This window comes from Pecten maximus, chromosome 5 (assembly GCF_902652985.1).
Source record: "Pecten maximus chromosome 5, xPecMax1.1, whole genome shotgun sequence".
Lineage (NCBI taxonomy): Eukaryota > Metazoa > Mollusca > Bivalvia > Pectinida > Pectinidae > Pecten > Pecten maximus.
In genome coordinates, this window is record NC_047019.1 from 81,755 (window position 1) to 108,122 (window position 26,368).

The 26,368-nt window shown below is 36.0% G+C and overlaps 1 protein-coding gene across 1 annotated transcript in view; it reads right to left on the reverse strand.

Moving 5' to 3' along the window:
• Positions 1–10,487: 10,487 nt before the first annotated feature.
• The window catches only part of LOC117326765 (snake venom 5'-nucleotidase-like), a 137,443-nt gene continuing 121,562 nt past the window's right edge, over positions 10,488–26,368 (reverse strand). The window contains exon 8 of the mRNA XM_033883483.1: positions 10,488–11,443. Within this exon, the coding sequence (XP_033739374.1) occupies positions 11,244–11,443 (200 nt within the window). The 3' untranslated portion in view covers positions 10,488–11,243. The remainder of the gene's footprint in view (positions 11,444–26,368) is intronic.

The window sequence follows — 26,368 nt, forward strand, 5'->3', positions numbered from 1 at the left end:
AAAATAGATATTTCCTATTCAAACGTCGCCTGTCTCTAAAACGTTAATGAACACGTATGACGTACATTTACAGAAGGCCTACCCGAACTGGCCGAAGCTTGTTAGGCCTATCGAAAATTATTTGAACGCTGGTCTGGGTTGACGATGCATTCTGATCATGTCAAGCAACACATTTGGTCATAGTAGAACATGCTATCACTTCCAATGTCACCTTTGATATGAAAGAATATTGAAAAGTCCTGGTCCTGACGGTAAAATGTAATACAACTCACTTTGATTGCAGTTTAGCCTGGAGTTGAACGAGTAAGCGGCGTGAAGTCCCTTGTGTTATACCATCCGGAACTCCTCGGGTAATTATTTCAGAGACAAAACCCGATGGGTTCCGGATGGCGTTATCCTTGCGTCATCAAAGCAGACGGTCTAGATCTATTTATAGCAAAATACCCCTGAAAAATACTGAGAAGGTCGAAAAAATAGGCCATTTTCAAAACAATCTTGTGACCGTTCTGTTAAAGATATCGAGAAACGAAAAAGACAGTTTTCTTCAGGAAACATTTATCGACATATACGTGCATTGTATTTGTTTCTGAATTTTTTTTCGAATTTTGAGGACGGTTTAAACAGAACCTCTTGGTCAAAATGACGATTTTGGCATGTTTGACCCAAAATATCTCTTCAATACGTATTTCCACAGGGATACCAGATACACTTAGACCTAGATCGAGCCGAGTTTTACAATGGTTCAAAAGCCCATCAAAATTGTATGTGCCAGTTTTACCGTCCTCAAAGAGCCATTATATCCGGCAAAAACAGTGTATTCTCTCGTACCTTCATTTCGTTCCGTAAGGAACGATAACAGAGTTATCGCCCCTTACTACACTCCATTCTTTATGTTAAAAAATAGTTTGTTTCTGCTTACCACTCTCAAAATGTCTTTCGTGTTACCATGATGTTTGTCATGGTTTTTTTTTCTAAAGTCTGTCCAATACCACATGCAAATTGGTTTTTTAATTATAGTTTTGTTGAAACAAAATTGACTTGATAATTTTACATAATTTCCTAAAGACTGAGTAAATTGAAAGACGAGAAAAGCAGAGAAAGATTCGACTTTCCTTTTGTGACTAATATAGATCATACAATGGAGGATCTTTTGTATATACACCAGATACCATTTACTTTTATGTGAAAACTATATAAATGTAGTAGCCATATCAAATATTTTTATACAATAAATGTATTTTATAATTATAATGTTAAGAAATAGTTTGTTTCTGCTTACCACTCTCAAAATGTCTTTTATGTTACCATAGTGTTTGTCATGTTTTTTTTCCAAAGTCTGTCTAATACCACATGCAAATTGATTGATAATTAATCACATACTATACAAAAAATCAATCATCTTTAAAACAAAAAACAAAAAAAAACATGATATTGATGTATAACTATATATTTAAAGCAGTCATTTTGAGCATTGATACTTTTAACTTTTCACTATAAAATGTGAAAAATAAAACAAATTGATTACAGACAGCTGTTATTGTTATTTTGTTAAACAAATTGTTCTTCTCTGACGAGTTGATTTTTGCTTTTTTTGTCAAATTAAAATGTTATCTCTGATAATGACTCATATATGAGAACAGTTCCAAAGTGGCAAAGGCCATGATAGATTATTAGTTCTTAAACAAAATATAGTGACGCCGCTGGCGTTAGATTTGAAAGAATTAAAACCCCACTCATTCCTTATTATTTTTGAATATTAACATTGAATATATGTTAATTTGGCGTTCCATAAAAAACGGCCAATCAAATTCATTCGATTTTGTAGTTATCTTCTTAACGGTAACACAGTAAGCCCGAGCACAAAACAACAACAAACTGCCCATTGTGTTTGAATTATTAGCCATTTACGTCAAAGGAAAATGGTGTTTGGAAATTGGTAACAACGTTAGCGCTATGACCAGTCATCCCAACCACAAATGCCACCTATAATTCAAGCCTACTGTATGTCGCTCACACACGTAAGCTAACTATGTAGCTCCTCATCCCGATCAACATCCACCATGTAGCGTCTGGAATGCCGTTCTTAATATATTGCTTTCTCTTAATTACTGGTGTACACACCTTATTGTCAATAATGTAATATGATAGTAAATGTATTTAACACATTTAAATAGTTTGTTTGTTTGTTGGTTTAGGTTTAACGGCCAATCGACAGCCATAGTCATTAAGGGCCAAACAAAGCACTATTGATTTATTTTATTTAAATTTAAAAAAAAAGATAAAAAAGAAAACATTTTTTAACAGATTCGCATTGTATATTTAGATCATTCTGATAAAAAGTGGGTTACAATAATAAAAAAATATAACGAATATATTATGTGAACTTTCGGATGTATGCATAACGCCAAAGAGAGTAAGGTAATTCAAAAAGCTAAATAGAGCTTTCGAATTCACGGAATTGAAAAGAGTTTCCAATTCTGTGGCTCGAAAGTATTTATCACGAAAATGCTTGAATTCGGAACATTCTATTAGAAAGTGCTAAACTAGAAGGAAAGACAGAGAGTCGGAACAAATGATTGTCTTTATTTATGAGGTTTCCATCGATGTGGTTGAGGGCCAAACCGAGTGCACTTGCTTCCACAGAGAAAAAAAAGAGGCACCATCTGTTAAACGGATTGAAGAACAAAATGTTGATCGGTCAAGCATACTGCCGAGACCTTTTCACCATCTTTTGAGCCATCAGTGTAGATCTGAACATGATGGGACGGGGAAATCGACTTTTCACTCTCATGCAGAGTAAGGTTAATATCGGATGTTTCAACAAGCCACGGTGGTAGATCAGATACGGTGTACTTGGCTATATTGTCTAAACTTATTTTAAGTTTCTGTAAACAGTGTGAGATTCTTATGCCAAATGTGTGTAAGAGTTTTTGGTTTTGAGTGAATATGTGTCGGTATTGCGGATTGACATCAGAATCAAAATCAGGGTTTTTCGGACTTGACTTTAATTTGGCGGCATATTGTAGGCCAAATTTTCTTCCTTCGGTCATTTCAAGATTGTTCATTTGTCTATACATAAAGGCTCTATACTAGTGTTGTTCGAAAAGCACCAAGTGCTAGACGTAATACTTGGTTCTGGATAGGATTCCGCATCCGCAGGTAAGAATTGTGTGCCGATCCATAAACGATGGAGCCATAGTCGAATTTTGATCGAATAAGTGCCCTATAAAGGCGCAAGAACATACCACTGTATGCACCCTAATCAGTATGGGACAATACGCGTAAAATGTTCATTGCCTTTGAACACTTATCCTTCAAGTGTTTTAAATGTGGAACAACAAAGGAGTGATTCGAATGTAAAATTAGTCCTAGGGATTTAGTTTGCTCGACAACTGGAATTTTGCTACCATTTAATGTTAGTTCTGGATCATTATGTGGTTTTCATTTTTTACAGAAATGCATACAGACAGTTTTTGATCTGAAAAATTTGAAACCGTTTTCGTCTGCCATGTTTGTAGTTTACCTAAACATTGTTGAAGTTGTCATTCTATCGTGTGCATTTTTTTCGACCTATCGCAGATCAAGAAGTCATCAACGAATATAGACTCTTTAGTGTACTTACCGAGACATTTAGTTATACTGTTGATTTTTAGACCAAATATAGTTAAGAAAAGGATCCCACCGCAAGGGACTCCAATTTCTTGTTTGGTTGTTTTGAAATTAGTTGAGGCAACGCGAACTTTAAAATGTTTGTCAGATATGTAATTTGAAAAACAATTTGGGAGACTCCCGCGTACACCAATTTCGTGCAGGTTTTTCATATTACCATATAGGCATGTAGTATCGTTTGCTTTCTTCAGAACACAGCAACAATATGTTCCTTTTTTCCGAAAGCTTCTCGAATGAAGGTTTCTAATATGACTAAATGGCTTACCCTCCTCAACGATTTCTAAATCAACTTTGGAGTGGACTCAAAATATTATTGGATTCAAGGAACCGAACTAGTCCAATGTCTATCACCCGTTCAAGTGTTTACAGAAGCAGCTCGTTAGAGAGATAGGGCGATATTTAGTTGGTTCATTAGCGTCTTTACCAGGTTTTGGAATTGGAATAATAGTAGATTCCTTCAAAGACTCTGGGATCTTTCCGGAAGCCGGATACTTGATTAAAAATATATATGAGACATCGTAATGATGATTCTGGTATATGTTTCAGAAATTGGTAAGGAATTTCATCGGACCTAGCTGCTGAATCGTTTGATCTGTTTTGCGATTCAAGCAACTCCGGGAGGTCGAAAGGCTTTTTGTAATTTTCTGTGTTGCAAGACTTAAAGTTAAGACGTTTCTTTTCTTCTTTTTCGAGTGATTTCTGGCGCATGAGATCTGGGATTTATTTTTGAAAAATGTGTTTTTTGTTGATAAGATAGGGTGCTGGTGCTGTTTTCGCTTTCCACTTATTTTTCATATCTGATCCCATACCTTTTTAGATGATATTTTAGAAACGTATTTCTTCCGGCTATTCTTTTCGTCTCATTGCATAGATCGCCGAGCCTTCGCCCTCCAAATTTTAAAATTATTGTAATTTTCAGGGGCAGAGGAAGCCTAGAATCGTCTTAGAGCTGCCTTTTGGCCGGGTCTATTAAAAAAATATTCTTCAGATAAAAGGAGGTTTTGAAACGGACTTTTATATCGTTTTTGTGGCAAAAGAAGCTATTGTTTTAGTGAATATTTAATTGGATCATCGAGGTTAACATTTTTTGTACAGTAAGCTCCCCGTTGCACAGGTGTTGGAATTGAACCCAATCTGCTTTCTGCAATCTGTTTACCAAGAGGGGTCCCGATATTCTCACGAAAAATAGAGAAGTGGTCACTCCAACATAGATAATCATGGCATAATCATAGGTCGATGTCGGTACGAGAGCCTGTAGCAGGAGGTAGATATGTTGGGGTATTATCGTTCAAAAGACACAAGTTGTTTTTATCTATAAATTCCTCAATACGTCTTCCTCTCTCATCTGTGTTCGGGGAGCCCAACAGACTGTTATGCCCATTAAAATTTCCGAGAAGCATGTATGGTGCTTGGAGATGCGATACAAGATAATCAAGTTGTTCACAAATGAAATTAATACTCGGAGGAAGATAAATTGAACAGACAGTTACTTGTCTGTGTAAAGTAAAGAGTTATATGTTGATCTATTTCTGAGTAAGTGGTTTAAGCAACGGAGGCTGGAAGGAAGTTGTAAACATCCGGTACTACTGCGCGTATGGACGAAAATGTAAATATCCGGCGCTGCGTATGTGAATATGAATATACTGTACAAAGTTTATCGTTGACCTCTAGCCGATTCGCACATTTTCTACGTCATTAAGAATTCCCATTCATCATGGATGTAAGCTTTATGAGCGCATGCATGTGCAAAGTGATCTTCTGAATATAGTTCATTAGTTTGAGTAAAATTGTGGACATCTGTGTTGATATATCGCTAAGTCTATGGTTTGAAACGAATTATTTAAAGTAAGCCATATTGGATTGAAAACAGAAATAGAGACCCGTGTACGTTCGCAGTTCCGATTTTAGCGTGGCGTTTCCGTAGCACTTCCGTACCATTTTCGTAGTATTACCGTAGCACTTCCGTAGTATTACCGTAGCACTTCCGTCGCATTTCCGTAGCACTTCCGTCGCATTTCTGTACCGTTTGCGGCCACTCACCGTAGCATTACTGTAGGACTTGTGTTTACTTATTTTCACTCGCAGACCGTCTCATAACCGTTCGGTAGAATATTTTGAGAAGTGTATCTTTTATCAAAACGAAATTTCGTTAAAAAAAAACTTACTGAACGTCAGAAAAGAAATGTAGCGACAGCAAATAATTATATAAGGAGGTGAGAATTAAATAGATACGGCTATAAATCTGTCTGTATCTTTGTATAGAAAAAAAAAGCACGCTCGATCTTAGTATGATAAGAAATGACGGATCCTAGGAGTCGACGTATTACGATGGAAACAAGATGGAGATCGTGTCAAATAAACAATTTTACAGTTACTGTGGTAACCTTTAAGACAGTTACATGTACAATTCACTGGTCAGGTTACATGTATAGGGTACAAATGGTCCGGAACAGTATCACACAGGTAAACTAGGGTGGTTAGACTTAATTGTCACCAATGAAAGAGGCCGCGGTGGCCGATTGGTTAAGGTGTCTCGACACTTTATCACTAGCCCTCCACCTCTGGGTTCGAAACCTACATGGGACAGTTTTTCTCCGCAGGTGGTTTTTCTCCGGGTACTCCGGCTTTCCTCCATCTCTAAAACCTGGCACGTTCTTAAATGACCCTGACTGTTAATAGGACGTTAAACCAAAACAAAACAAAACCAAAGTCACCAATGATACAAACAACACACATGTTGTAAAAAGGTTAACTAAAGGTAATGCATTTTGTTGACCAAGTGATACTAGGTATGAAAGGTAAAACAATAAGAGATAATTAGGACCTAATGCTATAGACCGCATCATAAAACTTCCAATTTTAATGAGAATGCCATCGTGATCTTTGGAGTTATTCACTATTTACTTCAATTTTAACACCCAAAGGTCTAATCACAGAATTGATAACAAATTGATAAAATCATAAAAGTATATATCACATAATATATGTAAAATAATATATGTCTCTGATGAAGTATAACAAGAGTAAATAAATTACATAGAAAAAGCAAATACGGTATATAAAGTGCGTACACATGTAAAATAAAACTGATGTTTTAAATAGAAGTCATCCAGACAATCAAGTAAGTCATGTTATGAACAGTAAATAATAAACTGAATTCTGAAAACGAATCTTCGTCCGTCATAAATCTCTCAAGTGAGACGTTGAAAAACTGCCAGGAACATGACCAAGGCTGTAGTTAAAATGAATGGACTCTTTTAAGAACATTAGAATTTCTTACAATAATCCAGCATTTACAGGGATAAAGCAGGGTTGAGCTACTTGACCTAGTAAAATAAGATGTGGAACTAAAAAGTTAAATTCTCCTGTCAAAGTTCAATCAAGCAGGCCATGTACAGGTTTGAGTTAAAATACATGTATTAATGCCTACATACATGACTAGGTAAGTTCAATTATGTACAAATTTACATAGTCTAAGTTTGATTTAAAACACAGAAACTTAAAACAAACTGTATAACTTCAATCTGGTGTACGAGATTTGCTTGATATGGTGACCATATTTCAGAGCAGTAATCAAACTGACTGCACTAATGTACAGAGAGCGAAAAACATTTTACGTTTTGAAAATCCAAACATAGATACCTACCACTTATCTAACATGTAATAAAAAGTTAAGATTCGGAGTGAGCCATACACCAAATTCTTTAGCACGTGTGTCTTTCTTTAGATATTCCCCACCCAAGCTATCAGGATACTCAGTTGTATATCTTTTGTTGCTAAACCTTATGTAACAATATTTCTTATATTAACGTGCATTTTCAAGTATTACACCAGGCGAAGACTCTGTCAGATATCGGAGAGGAGTTCACCACAGTCTTGAATATTACGTGTACGTGTTTGCCATCATCGGCTAAAAGGAAAATGTAAAAGAGAAGGTAAATCATTTAGATCTGGTAGTTTCAGGATTTATATATCTTTTTTTTGTGTCAACACACTAACATAATCATCGAAGTCTTTATCGCTGAGTTCGCCGAATACCTCGTTAAAGATAGTTAGGATAGCACAAACTTGTGTTCATGGCAACGTTGCTTTACTGCATTAAGAAACACATCCGCTGCTCTTGAGATGATGGTTTCATGATATATGTTGGCTTAATAAACTTCGGTTTTTTCCGTAAATATCTAAGATTGCTATGATGAAAGTGTTTGTCTTGCCCTAAATGTATTCGTATTATGTAAAAATCTGGTAAAAATTTAATAAAAATAACAAAAAAATGTTATTTTAAGTAGCCTCTTAAATTAATTTGAATCATTATTTTATCATATCAATACTTGACATTTTCATATTTTCTTTCATGAAAAGTAAGAACAGGCTATAGCTTAAACTCACTCAGGTGTAAAATTTGACATGCTGGCCAAGTAATACAGGTAAATTTCAGAATGTTGGCTAAGTGACCATGAGCCATAATTGGACCCCGGGGGGTTAATTGGGGACAGGTTACCTGGCAAAGTGTACCATGTGTCAGACACAAAAGAGCTAGACTGATCATCATTTTACAGGTAAGGCGTGATATGATGCATGTCCTCAAGGCTGTGGAGGGGTTGCATATTGGGCCCAGGTGGCCATTGGCAACAGGGTTAAAGGCCTTTCCTAGATATATGGCTTCAATATAGTATTATGCAATGTACATGTAGTCCGGACATGTACATGTCTCAAGATCTGTCGACAGAACATGCAATGTATAATATCATAAAGATGACATGTACATGTTTCAAAATCAGCCAAAAAAAAGCCTTTCAAGTTTGTCGTTAAAATTCATATTGCTCCGAAATGTTTGTTTAAATGCACGGTATCTTGAATGAACAAATCACAGAATAAACATTTATTATCACTATGACTAGTAAAAGCATACATACGAAATTCAGGAAAGGACCGATAATTGAATCTGACAATGATTAGTCTAATATTCAGTGGTGACGTTCGACTTCGCGATGATGGTGTCGGCTTCGAATATATTTGAGGGAGTCATTTAATCAAGTTACCTATTAATAAATCACACACGCAAGGACTGTCAAAGTAATATTTCGTTTTGTGAAACTATATCATTTACAAATATAGTACCGAAGAGATGTGTCGTGCATCTAAAATATATGATAAGTTCATAACGAACTATATTTTGTCGCGTAGTGACTTGGTTCACATAATTTAGTTGCTACATTGGGGGATGTAAACTTGACAAGTTTATATTGGTAAGTAAAGAAGTTATGGGATAAACAAGTTCCCCAACCCGTGACGATTGTTTATATTTGTTATCCAACTCTCGTCAGTTAATTTTCTAATTTTGAAAAAACACTCGCTAAAGCTCGTTTCTTTTCAAAATTAGAAAATTATCTTACTCCAGTTTGCTAAAGATGATAAACAATTTGCACTCGTTGGGGAACCTCTGTGTTATGGTATATGATCTGTAAGTCTCAGCAAATTTACAATAATGTATTACTGAACCAAGTAATAGGCCAGATAGGCACATAAACATTGAACAAAACTACAACAAATACATATTTTTTTGGTTTTAGTCATTTTAATAGTACTGCAATTGAAAACTATGTTTTATTATAGATAACTAATACAGTTTTTTTACAATCCAGCAAAAATGGCACAATATACCACAGGATGGTTCTGCAAAACTATGTTTAGTGACTGGGAAACACACCTCAATGCATTTTGTATACCTCTGAAATATATTAGCCAATATCATCACATTTTTGTCAATGTCCATGAACCAGGATTTGTCACCTGTACGGAAAGCATTGCGTCTCCTGAGGTGAAATTGAACCTTCTGCGAAACAAATACATTCTCCTTGTGGCCGGAGCACTTCCTGAACCCATTGAATGGAAAGAACTTGAAATTGCGCGACAGTGTAATTTATTTTTGTCCTTTGGCTGAAATCATCATTTGATAATGTTGTTCATATAAAGTAGTCCACGATGATATCCTTTACATGTATTTTGATGTTATTACCAAGTGGCTATTTTATGTTTAAAAAACCCGTGCCCTTTCCATTTTCCGCCAATTCAGTGATATATTATCACGTTGTCATTTGGTTTGAAGTTTCTGACATAGCTGAAACTGATTACCTTCATGTACATAAAATGTTGCAGTTTTATATTCAAATTATAGTTGATTATGATGACAACTTAGTCTTAGATAGGCAACCTATTTGGAAAATGTGTACTTGCTTATCAATATGAAGTGATAACACTTTTCATTTGCATCTTAAACACGTACCTATAAGGGAGTTCGATGATCCTATATTGACACAAAGATCAGTTTAATTATTTTATATTAATAAATATATTATTTTCAAAACGAGAGATATAATCGGATCTCATACATCAGATTAATTGTTAATTAGCTCGTATACCAAACAAATTATAAATCTAGATTGAATTTCAATTATGTTGATATACTACAACTTAAGAAATGTTAAACATATAGGAAATATGAAAGATATGTACATCTATTACTTATATATGTAAGGTTGTACTGAATATGAATGAAGGGTAAATAAATTCCAACTAAAAGCAATTCAATTCTTAAGTCATCTTATAATGCAACGTCATCACCCATGTCGCTAAAATCGCTGAAGCATAATGGTTGCTGTATTCAAAGCAGAATCTCACAATTTATTTTATCACACGACTTCAAAATTGTGGAAACATGATATTCACAACAAGAAGTATAAACAAATGCGAACAAATATAAATGTGATTTTCTCTCCTCTGGGCCCATCTTGTCAGCCACGATCCCAAATAGTGTGCTTTGTTTCATTACTCTATAACGTGAACGTTTAGTTTTAATTTTAGTTTAAAAATGCATCATTGCATTTCCTCATACTTGGTTCCAGAGAGCATGTATTTTAAGCCAATCACTTATTTTCTGGCCTGTATAGTGACTGTATTTTAACTTTCAGAATGCCTATTGACTATTCAAAAAGGCGACTCTTACCGTTTCAAACACGTAAGCAGTCTGTTTATTTCATTGTTAATTGGAATCAATACACGTCATTGACAAGTTGCTGATTTCAAATACTCTAGCTTTCTTCTTAAAACTAACGCTATTCCATGCATACATGCATTTTTAGGCAAATGCTGATTAAGTGAAACAGCAATGGGCTTCATTATATGCCAATTAATTTAAAAGGATCAATTTTAACTTCATCTATAATCATTATTTTCAACACAACTGTCAGGTTGACACACTATCAAGTGACAGTTTCTGGTCGTACACCAAACAAGAGGTTTAAAGTGTAAACAATATTGATATATTACTAAGAATCCAACATCAAGCTTGAACCAACTCTTATTAGCCAGATTGTATACAAAACGCCAAATATGAGTATTTCTAACACAAGCATCAAAATAGTAAGCAAGCCACCTGATGTCTATTTCCTGGACACTTAAAGGATTATGCTTCCCGATTAAACGTCTATAAAAAATCATGTGATTGTCTTGGCAAACATTACGAGTCATCACGTTCTATTGAAACGTAGATATACCAATTTAGAAAGTTAATCTTAGCTGAATCCGGTTAACACTCCAATCAAAAGGAAAACAGAAACAAGTATAAGGGAACTTGAGGGAGGAGTGACGAATCCCGCTCCAACACAATTCTCAGCTCCAGTTCCGTTTACAAACTTGATGCGTCCCTCTAAACCATGGTACAGGGGTGACATCTCCTGGATGTACTCAGTCAGCACGTCCGTGTCAAGGTCACCTGTCAGGTACAAGAACAATGGATACATTTTAATTTATTTCAGAAATTAATATTACCTTATCAAAAAATATAATAGAATGTAATATCGTCCGATACTGATTCTTTATGAGCATATAAGATTTTATATGGACGTTGAAACCTGTATATGGTCCCATACAGGATAGATATAGAAGGGGGGTTTCTTATACCATCCTATACAGCTTGTAGTATGATGGTGAAACATATTTACGGCCACGTGATGATTTTATTCGGATAGTAGTTACTGTTATGAGGGGTTTCTGAAGTATACAAAGAGACTACTATAAGTTTCCAAATATATTGACTTTATTTGTAAAATGCTGCGTTAAGAATGACCACAATAAAATTTACAATTAGGATTTCAATATGTCGAGCATGCCTAGAATGCTAATAAATGGACATACATAAATGCATCACGCGTAGATGTTATACGATAAATATTTAAAGAGAATGTCTTTTTTTTATCATGTCAAAACAATCTGTACATACATATCCATACTAATCTGACATTTGGGGAAATGTGCAAATTTTATGAAAAATGTGGTGTGCTACACCATATACATATCAAAATACATTGTACATCACAAAATGAAACACGAAGTAATTTCAAGGAAACAGTAAAAATGTACACAAGTCACAATCCCTGAGAAATTGTAGTGATCCATTGTAGAGTATAGAATTAGTCCAGTAGGTTTCACATGTATATCTCACAACATCAGATGGTCACTTCACTGGTAGAAAATGGTCCATCGAGGCACATCGTATAAATCCAAAGAATACTTGTTGAATGCACAATGTCCAATACTTGAAATTCACAGTAATATGTTGCTCTTTCATAAAAAGAACAGGAATTAATGCACTCCAGTGTCCTGATTCTGAGTTGATTGTCCATGGATTCATGATGGCCAAAGCAATTAATTAGCGATATATGCGTACCAGTGCAGAAAACTTTAAAATGTTCAAATAGTTCAATCATTATAATGGGTGTAAAATTTCAAAGGAAATAAAATCGTGATAATATGTACAAAATCTATATACATTTATGTTGATGCTTTTCTAGTTATTGGGATATAATGCCGGAACGCAGGAATAATGAATATTCAACCTGTATCTATGTCTGGTAGAGTTTGTTACTGACATCTGTTGTCCGAGTAGTAGATGTAATAATGACAGGGTACATAACTCTTCCTAACTGTTTGTATAACAAAGCTGTAAATGTTGTACTAATTATTCTTTTAGTTCTGTATGCTAACAGAGGATTTAAGAATATCTTTGAAGGAATACTGAATGTTCGACCAAAACTTGTATCTTTTATTGAGAAACTTGCCCAACTAATATCCAAAAATGACCTGACACCATATGTGACCTTGAAATCTGACAATGAAGAAGATGTCAAGAAGGTTATACTATCATGTGCATATGGCAGAATGACAACCGGTATTAGAACCGTGTCCTGATTGTTTGTGAGTTCAAGAACAAGTTTGAATTTATCTTTCTTGAAGAAGTTGTAGAGAACAATTATTAATATTATGATAAGTGATCAAGTTCCAAGTACTTCTGAAGTAGAGTAGATGTGTGGTGTAAGGTTAATTGAGCCTGTAGTTGTAGTAACTGTAGATGCTGTAGTATAATGAAAAACGGATGGAAGTATATAGCTGTGTGCATTATTAGCTTTTGACAGCAGTGCTACAGTTGAAAGTAAAGCTCTGTACTTCAAGAATAAAAATGCAGAAGCTAGTAGGCTAAGAGTAGCTAATGCCGCTGAGATATAAGATAAAATTGAGGGAAAATCTATGTTCTGAGATAAATTACATCGGTAATTGGTAACATTGATTCTGATAATCTCTGAAAAATGACTTTATTCTCTTTTGCAGCTATGGCAACCTTCTTCAAGTCTAGTTTAGCGTTTTGTTCAGATTCTAGTATATTTGTGAAATTGTGTGTATTAAGCTTAAAATGTGTAAAATGTGGCAATTGTATGTTTAATGTTTGAGAAAAAGTTGAATTGGGTTTGATATCTATCAAAGATTGATTGAAACATTGGTGAAGAAGTATTAGGTTAACTCCATGAACTTTAGAAATAACATCAGTGTTATTGTGGTTACATCTATTCCCATATGGATCTAAGTACATAGACGAACTTGAAAGAGAACACATGGAATAGCTATAATACAAATGGAGCAACCTTTTTCAACTGTTTTACCATTCTCACAGTAATGTCTGAGACATTAAACTCAATGACTGTGATTAAGTTGATGACTTGTGGGTCGAATAATGTCTTGAACAAATTGGAAAACACAATTAGCATCAACATCTGCTTTGTTTTCATGGAAAAGACTAAACAAGCATGACCTATGTGTATCATTTCTTAAGATAATATGTTCATCACAGTGCCAAATATGATTATTTTGTGAACAGGCCTGTAGATCTTCAGAAGATATTTCACTATATAATTTTCCATCTTTAGATAATAATAAGTGATTATTTGTGCTCTGTAGTTGTGTACCATGATTTGTGGATTCATTAAGGGGAATTGGGAATGTAGCAATTTTAAAAAGTTGCAATGTGATAGTGGAAATTGGAAATTGTACAGCAATTAGTATGTTTGAAAACCTACGAAAAATAGCGAACTTTGCATGTTTGTAATAGAATGATGGATGAGAATGTGTTAAGTACAATCCCCGGGGCTGAACATTTCTTTGCATATGTGACAAAACACTACTTAAGGTGTGATGTGGTATTAGCTAGGGAGACAACTTTCCTTGCATTGTTGACAAAACACCTATTAACAATTCCTCAAATCTAGTTAAGATCCGTAATGTCAAGCGAGTTTGTTTAGTCATTGCTGCTAATAACTTTGCCTGAGCTACCCGACTAGATATTAGAGAATTATTAAAATTTTCTCCTAACTTCTCAATAGCCTCATTATTGTCAGTTATACCTTGAAAAACAGTATCAATTCTGTAATCAAAATTCTTGATTGCAGCTGTGAACAAATCAATTTGATGAGATGCAGCGTTAGCCATTTGCTGCTGCTTTGCCCTAATCAAAGCTACATTTTTCGAAAGACTGGTTAAATCTGAACTTGTGGCTGTTCCGAACAATGTTTTGCTATAGATTCTACAAATGGTAAAAATGATCTTCGTTTTCTTGAAATTGGTAATCTCACTAAGGAGTGGTGAGGTAACAGTGTCTTAATTTCACCCAAAATTGCTCCTACATCGAACGCTGTCTGTCTGTGTAAGGCTAAGATTTCCGCCATCGCCTCGCTGTACCATGGACAGTTAGAACAGGGTGAAGGTGTTTCAGACACATATGGAAAAGTTTGTAACTCTATTTCGAAGAAGTGTTTCCAATGATTTCCTGATGGATATAAGGTGCCTTTGTCCTCAAACGTAACACCATAATTGAAGAGTTCTTTTCTTATCATATAGCTTTCCTGCCACATTCCCATTTGCCATGGCGATGGAAAGTACACATAAAAGTATTAAAGGAGACATCTTGATTGGTTTAACTACAAATAGATGGAAAAGGTATTAAGTCTACTGATGTTTAAATATATTTATCATTTTTATACCGGTTTTACCTGTAGTCATATGGTTGATAGTAAAAACCATGGGCTATTGCAATTCACCCTAGCACTATTAAACAACTCAAATGAGAGAAAAACATGGATTTCAACTAACACCCCTAGGAATGACAGGCAAGAAAAATAAAAGTGCCAAAAAGTAGGTAATATCAAAATATTTCCAAAAATGATCTTATGCATTTCCACAAAGGATTTCTGTGGAAAATAAACAGATATCTGTCAATAATAATGCCATTATTTCAGGCAATCTTTCTGGAGCTACACTTATCTCTAAATAATTATGTTTATTATACTGGTTATGTCTAAAACCAACTAGTATGTGACCGACCTACATTGAACAACTCGCACCAAGCTGAGATCAACTTACCCATGAAGTTCTTGCCTCAATCTGAAACAAGTGTTGCAGGACAACCATATCTTGTAAAGATCTCTTTGTACAATACTCTAGCAATTTCTGAAGACTCTTGACTCTGCAAAGGATGAGCCTCACACCACTGAGAGAAACTGTCTACTACTAACAAGATATAAACATATTTCTCTTTACTGGCAGGCAGTGGACCTTATATGTCCATGTGCCATCTCTTAAATTTCCCTGCGACCGGTAACGGTGTTAGCGGTACCTTACCTTTTTTGTAGTCTCGTTTGCATGTTTGACAGACTATACATGATTTAACATATGTCTCCACATCTACAAACATAGACAGCCAATAGTACCTGAGTTTTAGTGCACCATGAGTACGATTGATACCTATGTGTACACCTCCAGCATGACTGTCATGAAAGGCTTGGATAATATTTTGCCTGTATGTTGTTGGTATAGCTAACCGCTTAACGAATCTGATTGGGCCCCTGACACCTGTAGTTCTTTGGTTCCAGATATGATAGAGTACACCGAGGTGATCAATCTCGAAGGAATGAGACTGAGCTACTATAGATCTTGCTTTACTTTTATCATCAGGCAATATACCTGAAAGCTTGAAGTCTACAATAGCCTTGAAACTGTCATCACTTCTCTGTTGAACAATAAGTCCTTGAGTTCTAATATTATTGATGTCAAGAGGACCCTAAGGTTGTATGTCATCAAGGTCTAAGGCTACATGTAAGTCCTCATCTGGTTCAGGTGCACTTACCTCTAACACTGTGGGTACAGGCTTAGACTGTAACTTTTCAACATCATTAAAGTGTACTTGAACCCACTCACCTGAGATATCAGAGTCAACAGTATGCTGAGCTAAAGATTTAGCCACTGGACCCTGGATAGCTGGTTCTCTATTTTGTTGGGGAACTGTACTTGCCTCATTAATCTCTAGTGAATCTGACTCACCTGATTCCGCTACCTGTTCATAAGTGCGTCGAGATAGGGCATCTGCATTTTTATTTCTAACACTTGGCTTATGGTGAATAGTGCAGTCATAACCTTGGATTTTCAATGCCCACCTACCTAGTCTTCCTTGCTTGTCTTTTATAGTTTTCAGATATTTGAGAGCTAAGTTGTCTGTATCAACATTAAAATGTCTGTTGGCCAGATAAGGGTGATATGATTGCACTGCTTCTACTAATGCAAGACATTTCTTTTCAGAAACACCAAATTAACCTCATTACCTCGAAGTGCTCTTCCTCCGTATGCAATGACACGCTCTCTACCTTGATCATCTAACTGACCTAAAACCCATCCAATAGCAGTACCTGAAGCATCTGTTGACAAAACAAACTCTCTATCCATCTGTGGAAATGCTAAGATAGGTGGTGAGACTAAAGCCTGTTTTAATGTGTCAAAGGCATTTTGACACTCAGTTGACCACTCAAACTTTAAATCTTTTTGTAGAAGCTTATTTAAAGGCCTCGCAATCTTAGCAAAATCCTTGACAAATCTCTTGTAATAGTTACAAAGGCCAATAAATGCTCTGACGTCACGAACTTTGCTTGGTACGCGAAAGTCTCTTACCGTGTCTGTAGTAGCTGGATTTACTTCTACACCATCCTTGGAAAGGAAGTGTCCTAAATACTCAATCCTTGGACAGGAAGTGTCCTAAGTACTCAATCTTTGGACAGGAAGTGTCCTAAGTACTCAATCCTTGGACAGGAAGTGTCCTAAGTACTCAATCCTTGGACAGGAAGTGTCCTAAGTACTCAATCCTTGGACAGAAAATGTCCTAAGTACTCAACTCTCTTTAAGGCAAACTGACATTTTGAAGGTTTTAACTTCCGATTTGCTGTACGCCAACGATCAAAAACTTGCTGTAAATGATTTAGGTGTTGCTTGAAATCTGTACTGTAATAAGTATGTCATCTACATAGACAAGAACAAATTTCCAGAAAAGACCTCTTAACACCTGTGCCATAACCATCTGAAAACTCATTGGTGCATTCATTAAACCAAAAGGTAACCTTTTAAACTGAAATACACCATGATGAGTTACGAAGGCAGATTTGTGTTTAGTTTTCTTATCTAATGGTATCTGCCAAAATCCAGAGGCTAAATCTAGGACTGAAAATACCTGAGCTTTTGACTCACCAACACTATCAAACACATCCTCTAGTCGTGGCAGAGGAAAGCTTACAGGACGAGTCTGACAGTTTAGTCATCTGTAATCTACTGCAAATCGATACTCACCTGTGCGATTCTTGACCATTACGAATGGTGCATTCCATACTGAAACTGATGGTTCTACAATATCATTATCCAGCATCTCTTTAACCTGGCGCTCAACCGCAGTTTTTTTCCGCTGGGGATGGCCTATACAACCTTTGCCTATGTGGAGGAGCATCATCTGTCTCTATCCTATGATAGTGTACATCTGTACATCCTAATTCTTCTATACCTACTGCCAATACATCCCTATTTTTTCCTATTAAATGTAACAAATGAGTTTTCTGGTCCTTATCGAGGTCTGCATCATCTAAGGGAATACCTAATGACTGTGCTGTAGCCAGCAACTTAGCACTGTCTTCTGAACTTAAGCTACACACTGAATGTTCATTCTTACCTGTGTCTTGATCAAGTTCCTTTGATTCGTGTAACTCTGAAATTGAGCTAGCATCTATGGGCAATAACTTACCAATGATTGTTCCAGCTTTCATACATACAGGTATGTTATTTGGGTTAAGAAGCAAACAAACAGATTTTCCATTCCTACAAGTGACTATGATTTTACCACCAACTAACTTAGAATTTTTATACAAATCTACTACTGGCTCCAGTATTGCAACTGTGCCTTCTGGAATTATAGACAACTTTACAGGGATCAGAACTTGCTCCTGTGGCTGGACAGTAATGGTAGTACTTACTCTAGCTACCCCGACATTGAATATAGAATGGTTCTTACTCTCTACCAAAGCAGACCCTACAAATATAGACATCTTTTTGTCCCCCACACTTACAGTTCCTTTATATTTCCCTAAAAAGTCCATTCCTAATATTACCTGTTGGTGTAATCTAGAAAATATATAGAATTTCTGCTGAACCTCTTTTTCACCCAAAGTAAAAGACAATATAGCACTCCCTTCAATTTTATGTATGTTTCCACCTACATCATACACATGTTCTATATCTGAATGTTCCATGTTTCCCTTTGGATCTATCTTATGAAATAGGGATTTTGTTAAACAGCTTACACTAGCCCCTGTGTCAACTAACAAACTAGTAAAAACATTTGTCCCAGAAAAAAGTAATATCTATAAAGTTATCCTTAAGTTCTGTGGAAAATCAAGGACTTAATGTTCTTGGTCTCGACAAGAAAACCCCTTTAACCTTGCTAGGCGAAAAATCCTATTGGTCAGACCTATCTCTCTGTTTGCACATGCTGTTAAAGTGACCAATTTTGCCACATTTTGTTTGTTTGGCCTATTGTGCTGTTGCTTGTGTGAGTGTGTGTAATTTTTGTTTTGCTGTTGGCAGACCTAATAACATTCACTTCTGTCCTGATTGATTTCATGTCAGTAGCTAATGCCTCTATCCTATCTAGCACTAGAGTTGCTATGTCATGTTCAGGTTCTTTCTTTATGTTTCCTGTCCCTACAATAGCTACCTCTGCTAATTCAGCTACTTTTATCAGTTCATCCAGACTGTTTGGTTCTCTTTGGATGACTGAAGAACGGATCTCTGGTCTTAAACCCCCTAGAATGGCATCAAATATTTGCGTTTCAGACATCTGGGCAATTTCGCCTTTATATCTAACATTTTGAATGTAATCTAGCACTGGTTGCAAGTATCCCTGACACATTTGATTTACTTCCCTAACACTTGACCATCTTGAATAAGCCTGTGTTGAAAATCTGTCCAGGAATGCTTTTTCAAGTTTTACTACAGCTTTTTTTACTGTATTATCCAGTCCATCGTACCACAGGTAAGCACTTGAGTCGTGAGTTAAGCTTAGAGCAAATAGAGGAGCTTTTTGCTCATCTTTCGCCTGCACGAGGGCTAAATAGTTTTTATATCTTTCAATGAATGCAACAGGATCTTCATCCTTATGGCCTGAGAATTTTCCTATAGACACACCGTGCCCTATAGATGCCATACCTTGATTTGTTCTGATTACTGCATGCTCTGACGTAGGCATATGACTATCTTCTTGTGTTGAAGGTGGCTGGTCTCTGCTCCGTAGCCAGAGCCCCACTCGATTTGCACTCTTCTCAGAAGAGAAGCCTTCTAAGAAGATCGCATTCCGTTAGATGTAAATCAAGTAAACCGGGAGAATATAACCAAAAATAAACAATTTTTTAAGTTTTCTCAAACACTATGATACAAACACATGCATGTATGTGTCATGTATCCTTCTCTAGTGAAACTCATCACTCGCACACTTAAAACATGGTCGCCGCCATCTTGGAAGAGAAATCTTCCAGCTTCGAGACGGAAGAGGTAGAAGATCTTCCAGAAGCAGAAGAGCTACAAATCGAGTGACCGGAAGATATATTCTAGAAGGAGAAGAGTGCAAATCGAGTGGGGCTCTGTACTCGCTTTGCACTGATGATGTGATGTCGTTTATAGGTGTTGACATCTGCTGTACGAGGTTCTAAGGATCTTTGATAATTCTCCGCCAATTGTTATGAGGGGTTTCGGGGGATTCTGAAGTATACAAAGAGACTTCTTCAAGTTTCCAAATATCTTGACTTTATTTGTAAAATGCTGCGTTAAGAATGACCACAATAAAATTTACAATTAGGATTTCAATATGTCGAGCATGCCTAGAATGCTAATAAATGGACATACATAAATGCATCACGCGTAGATGTTATACGATAAATATCTAAAATTGATTTCGTAGGAACCTCTATCAAGTTACAATGCAGAATATTCACAACGCTCATTCTGACCCCGAAGCCGGTGGCTAGTTCTCGGGTGACAGACCAAATAATTATGAGTAACCGTAATTAAAACATTTTTTTGAATAAATACTCCCTTATAATTTTTGATGGGTATTTCTTTAGCCAAATTCATGCCAAAATAAAAGATTTGTATTCTTCTAAACCTCACGACAATTGATCCGGAAATATAACATGTATATATAGAATTAGAAACGATTCCGGAGAGGAATTATAATTTCCGAATAGATGGTGAAAACGAACAATAAAATAATTACAGTAAAAAAGATTATTTACAAGCAGATATTAAAGAGAAAAACAATAAGAATTATTGTTCATTGGCTCGGACATGATTAATATAAAATTATTTCTATGATTTGTCATTCAATGAAAATATCTATTTGAACTACATGTACTCGAGACCAAATCATAAAAATATATACAAGTAAGAAAAATATTTAAGTAAACTTGACTCACCTGAAGTATACAAAGAGACTTCTTTAAGTGTCCAAATATCTTGACTTTATTTGTCAAATGCTGCGTTAAGAATGACCACAGCTCTGCCTTGGAAACTCTACTATACCCCAAAATTGTTGGAAGTTCGATTAACCAATCAAATTACTATTTCTATTATTTTAGCCAATCAAAAGTTATATTTCTTGTTAGGTATTTAGGTAGAATTTACTGCGCATGACAAGCGTCCACTACATGTCATAATTTGCTCTACGTAAATACGCCGTAAGCGTATCGCCTAAAATAATGCTTAATTATCGCCCATTGTAACACACCGTGGTGTCAACAGGTAACTTAACATACGCGGCTGTGAGTTACTTTGATTGATACAAATCAATACTGTTCAGCACGCTGAACTAAATAGCTATAAAAACACTTTTATAATTTTGTATAGAAAGGATTTTTTTCTGTTAGACGTCTAAATTGAGTTTTTATCTGACATCCTTTGTACTGAAACTAGTAGTACAAGTTAATGGCTAATTCCAACCTAACAATTACAGGATTAGGGTATTTTCTGCCTTTCCGAAAATCAAGCATTTCTAAATTATTGTCTGTTTGTAAGTAAATATAAAGTTTGATATAAAGTTTTTATTTGAATAAATTTAATTACTTTATTTATTAAAAATCACTTGATTAAAAGGCGTGATAGATTTATACCGTCCAATACACATTTAACATTGACGAGCTCTGTTTAACCTTCCATGCAGATTGCATATATACGGCGAATTCTTTGTCATCATACACAAATTTTATGTCAATGACAGAATCTTTTTTCCGTCTCATACAGATTTCATGTAGAGGGAAAACTTTTTTACAGTCAACTACATATCTAATATCGACTGCAAAAACTTTGTTAGAACTAGAACGTACATGTAGATGATTGGGAAACATTCGACAAAAAGATATACATATGCCATATGGAAATGTATGTGTTATGGACGGGGACACTTTTATACGATCCTATCTATATATTTTTTTTATGGATGGAGAAACCGTTATATAGGCTCATACAGATTTGTTATGCACTAGAATTGTTTATACTGTGCAATACAGATTGCATCTATACGAAGAAATCTCTGTACAGCTTCATACATATTTGATATGGATGGACAATTTTTAGACATTGCAGAACAGCTTCAATATGGACGGATATACTTTTAGAAAGGAATCAGTCATATCATTCAAATCAGATTTTATATGGACGGAGTCATATTATATAAAATGTACGGTCCATTACGTGATATAAATGGACAGGTCATTTTCTTCGTTTACAGATTTGATATGAGTGTAGAAGCCTTCCACACGGACCAATGCAGATTTCATCTGGAAGGAAAAAAACTTAGACTGGCCACTAGCCCCAAAGGTTTTTGTTAGCTCCACTAAATTTTAATACTAGATTATCTCCCCCTAGTTTGAAACTTAGAATCAGACATAGCCTAGTGACCAAAATCATACAGGTCAATTTTATTTATAATTTTAATATTCTAGAGACAGGGAGCCAGTCTAGAAACAACTTCATACCGGTCAGTACAGGTTTTTTTAATTGACAGAGAAACCTTCCTTCGCTCAGGTATACATTTCATATAAACTGGAAACATACAGGATTTAAATGGACGGTAAAATCATTGTCTGGAGAATTTTTTTTTCGGTCACATAAAATTTTTAATTGGATGCAGTATTCTGTAAACTGTCGTATACAAATTTTATATTGATGAGGATACCTTTATCACGTCAAATACAAACTTCGTATGGATGGGAAACGTTAATATTATCAAATACAGATTTTGTATGGGCGGTGAAACATTTAATGAGATACATACACATTTAATATGGACAGGAAGTTCTTTATACCATGATATACAGAGTGTAAATAGGCGGAAAGCATTGATCGGACATCATTATGTATTTCCATACATATCTTATATGGACAGGGAACCCTTATACCGTCCTTTACATATCTTATATGGACGGGGAATTTTTATACTGTCCATTACATATCTTATATGGACGGGGAACCTTTATTCCGCCCTTTACATATCTTATATGGACGGGGAATTTTAATACTGTCCATTACATATCTTATATGGACGGGGAACCTTTATTCCGCCCTTTACATATCTTATATGGATGGGCGACCTTTATATCGTCCTTTACATATCTTATATGGACGGGGGATCTTTATACTGTACATTACATATCTTATATGGACGGGAACCTGTATATCGTCCTTTACATATCTTATATGGACGGGAACCTTTATACCGTCCTTTACATATCTTATATGGACGGGAACCTTTATTCCGCCCTTTACATATCTTATATGGACGGGAACCGTTATTCCGCCCTTTACATATCTTACATGGACGGGAACCTTTATATCGTCCTTTACATATCTTATACGGACGGGGAACCTTTATAACGTCCTTTACATATCTTATATGGACGGGGGACCTTTATACCGTCCTTTACATATCTTATATGGACGGGGAATCTTTATACTGTCCTTTACATATCTTATATGGACGGGAATCTTTATACCGTCCTTTACATATCTTATATGGACGGGGAACCTTTATATTGTCATTTACATATCTTATATGGACTGGGAACCTTTATACCGCCCTTTACATATCTTATATGGACGGGGGATCTTTATACCGTCCTTTACATATCTTATACGGACGGGAACCTTTATACCGTCTTTTACATATCTTATATGAACGGGGAACCTTTATATCGTCATTTACATATCTTATATGGACGGGAACCTTTATACCGTCCTTTACATATCTTATATGGACGGGGAACCTTTATACTGTCCTTTACATATCTTATATGGACGGGGAACCTTTATACTGTGCTTTACATATATGATATGGACGGGGAACCTTTACATTGTCCTTTACATATCTTATACGGACGGGAACCTTTATAACGTCCTTTACATATCTTATATGGACGGGGAACCTTTATACCGTCCTTTACATATCTTATATGGACGGGGAACCTTTATACCGTCCTTTACATATCTTATATGGACGGGGAACCTTTATACTGTCCTTTACATATGTTATGCGGACGAGAACCTTTATACCGTCCTTTACATATCTTATACGGACGGGGAATCTTTATACTGTCCTTTACATATCTTATACGGACGAGAACCTTTATACCGTCCTTTACATATCTTATATGGACGGGAACCTTTATACCGTCCTTTACATATCTTATATGGACGGGAACCTTTATACCGTCCATTACATATCTTATACGGACGAGAACCTTTATACTGTCCTTTACATATCTTATATGGACGGGAACCCTTATTCCGCCCTTTACATATCTTATATGGACGGGAACCTTTATTCCGCCCTTTACATATCTTATATGGACGGGGAACCTTTATATCGTCCTTTACATATCTTACATGGACGGGAACCTTTATACTGTCCATTACATATCTTATATGGACGGGGAACCTTTATACTGTCCATTACATATCTTATATGGACGGGGAACCTTTATACTGTCCTTTACATATCTTATGCGGACGGGGAATCTTTATACTGTCCTTTACATATCTTATACGGACGGGAAACCTTTATACCGCCCTTTACATATCTTATATGGACGGGGAACCTTTATACTGTCCTTTACATATCTGATATGGACGGGGAACCTTTATACCGCCCTTTACATATCTTATATGGACGGGGAATCTTTATACTGTCCTTTACATATATGATATGGACGGGGAACCTTTACATTGTCCTTTACATATCTTATGCGGACGGGGAACCTTTATACCGCCCTTTACATATCTTATATGGACGGGGAACCTTTATACTGTCCTTTACATATCTGATACGGACGGGGGATCTTTATACCGTCCTTTACATATCTTATATGGACGGGAACCTTTATACCGCCCTTTACATATCTTATATGGACGGGAACCTTTATACCGCCCTTTACATATCTTATATGGACGGGAACCTTTATATCGTCCTTTACATATCTTATATGGACGGGGGACCTTTATACCGTCCATTACATATCTTATATGGACGGGGGATCTTTATACCGTCCATTACATATCTTATATGGACGGGGGACCTTTATACCGTCCTTTACATATCTTATATGGACGGGGGACCTTTATATCGTCCTTTACATATCTTATATGGACGGGGGACCTGTATATCGTCCTTTACATATCTTATATAGACGGGGGACCTTTATATCGTCCTGTACATATCTTATATGGACAGGGGGCGTTTACACTGTCCGTTACATATGTTATATTGACGGGGAACCTTTATACCGTCCTTTACATATCTTATATGGACGGGGAACCTTTATACCGTCCTTTACATATCTTATATGGACGGGGGACCTTTATACCGTCCTTTACATATCTTATATGGACGGGGGACCTTTATACCGTCCTTTACATATCTTATATGGACGGGGGACCTTTATATCGTCCTTTACATATCTTATATGGACGGGAACCTGTATATCGTCCTTTACATATCTTATATGGACGGGAACCTGTATATCGTCCTTTACATATCTTATATGGACGGGGGACCTTTATACCATCCATTACATATCTTATATGGACGGGAACCTTTATACCGTCCTTTACATATCTTATATGGACGGGAACCTTTATATCGTCCTTTACATGTCTTATATGGACGGGTAACCTTTATACCGTCCTTTACATATCTTATATGGACGGGGAACCTTTATACCGTCCTTTACATATCTTATATGGACGGGAACCTTTATACCGTCCTTTACATATCTTATATGGACGGGAACCTTTATACCGTCCTTTACATATCTTATATGGACGGGAACCCTTATTCCGCCCTTTACATATCTTATATGGACGGGAACCTTTATCCGTCCCTTTACATATCTTATATGGACGGGGAACCTTTATATCGTCCTTTACATATCTTACATGGACGGGAACCTTTATACTGTCCTTTACATATCTTATATGGACGGGGAACCTTTATACTGTCCATTACATATCTTATATGGACGGGGAACCTTTATACTGTCCTTTACATATCTTATATGGACGGGGAACCTTTATACTGTCCTTTACATATCTGATACGGACGGGGGATCTTTATACCGTCCTTTACATATCTTATATGGACGGGAACCTTTATACCGCCCTTTACATATCTTATATGGACGGGAACCTTTATACCGCCCTTTACATATCTTATATGGACGGGAACCTTTATATCGTCCTTTACATATCTTATATGGACGGGGGACCTTTATACCGTCCATTACATATCTTATATGGACGGGGGATCTTTATACCGTCCATTACATATCTTATATGGACGGGGGACCTTTATACCGTCCTTTACATATCTTATATGGACGGGGGACCTTTATATCGTCCTTTACATATCTTATATGGACGGGGGACCTTTATATCGTCCTTTACATATCTTATATAGACGGGG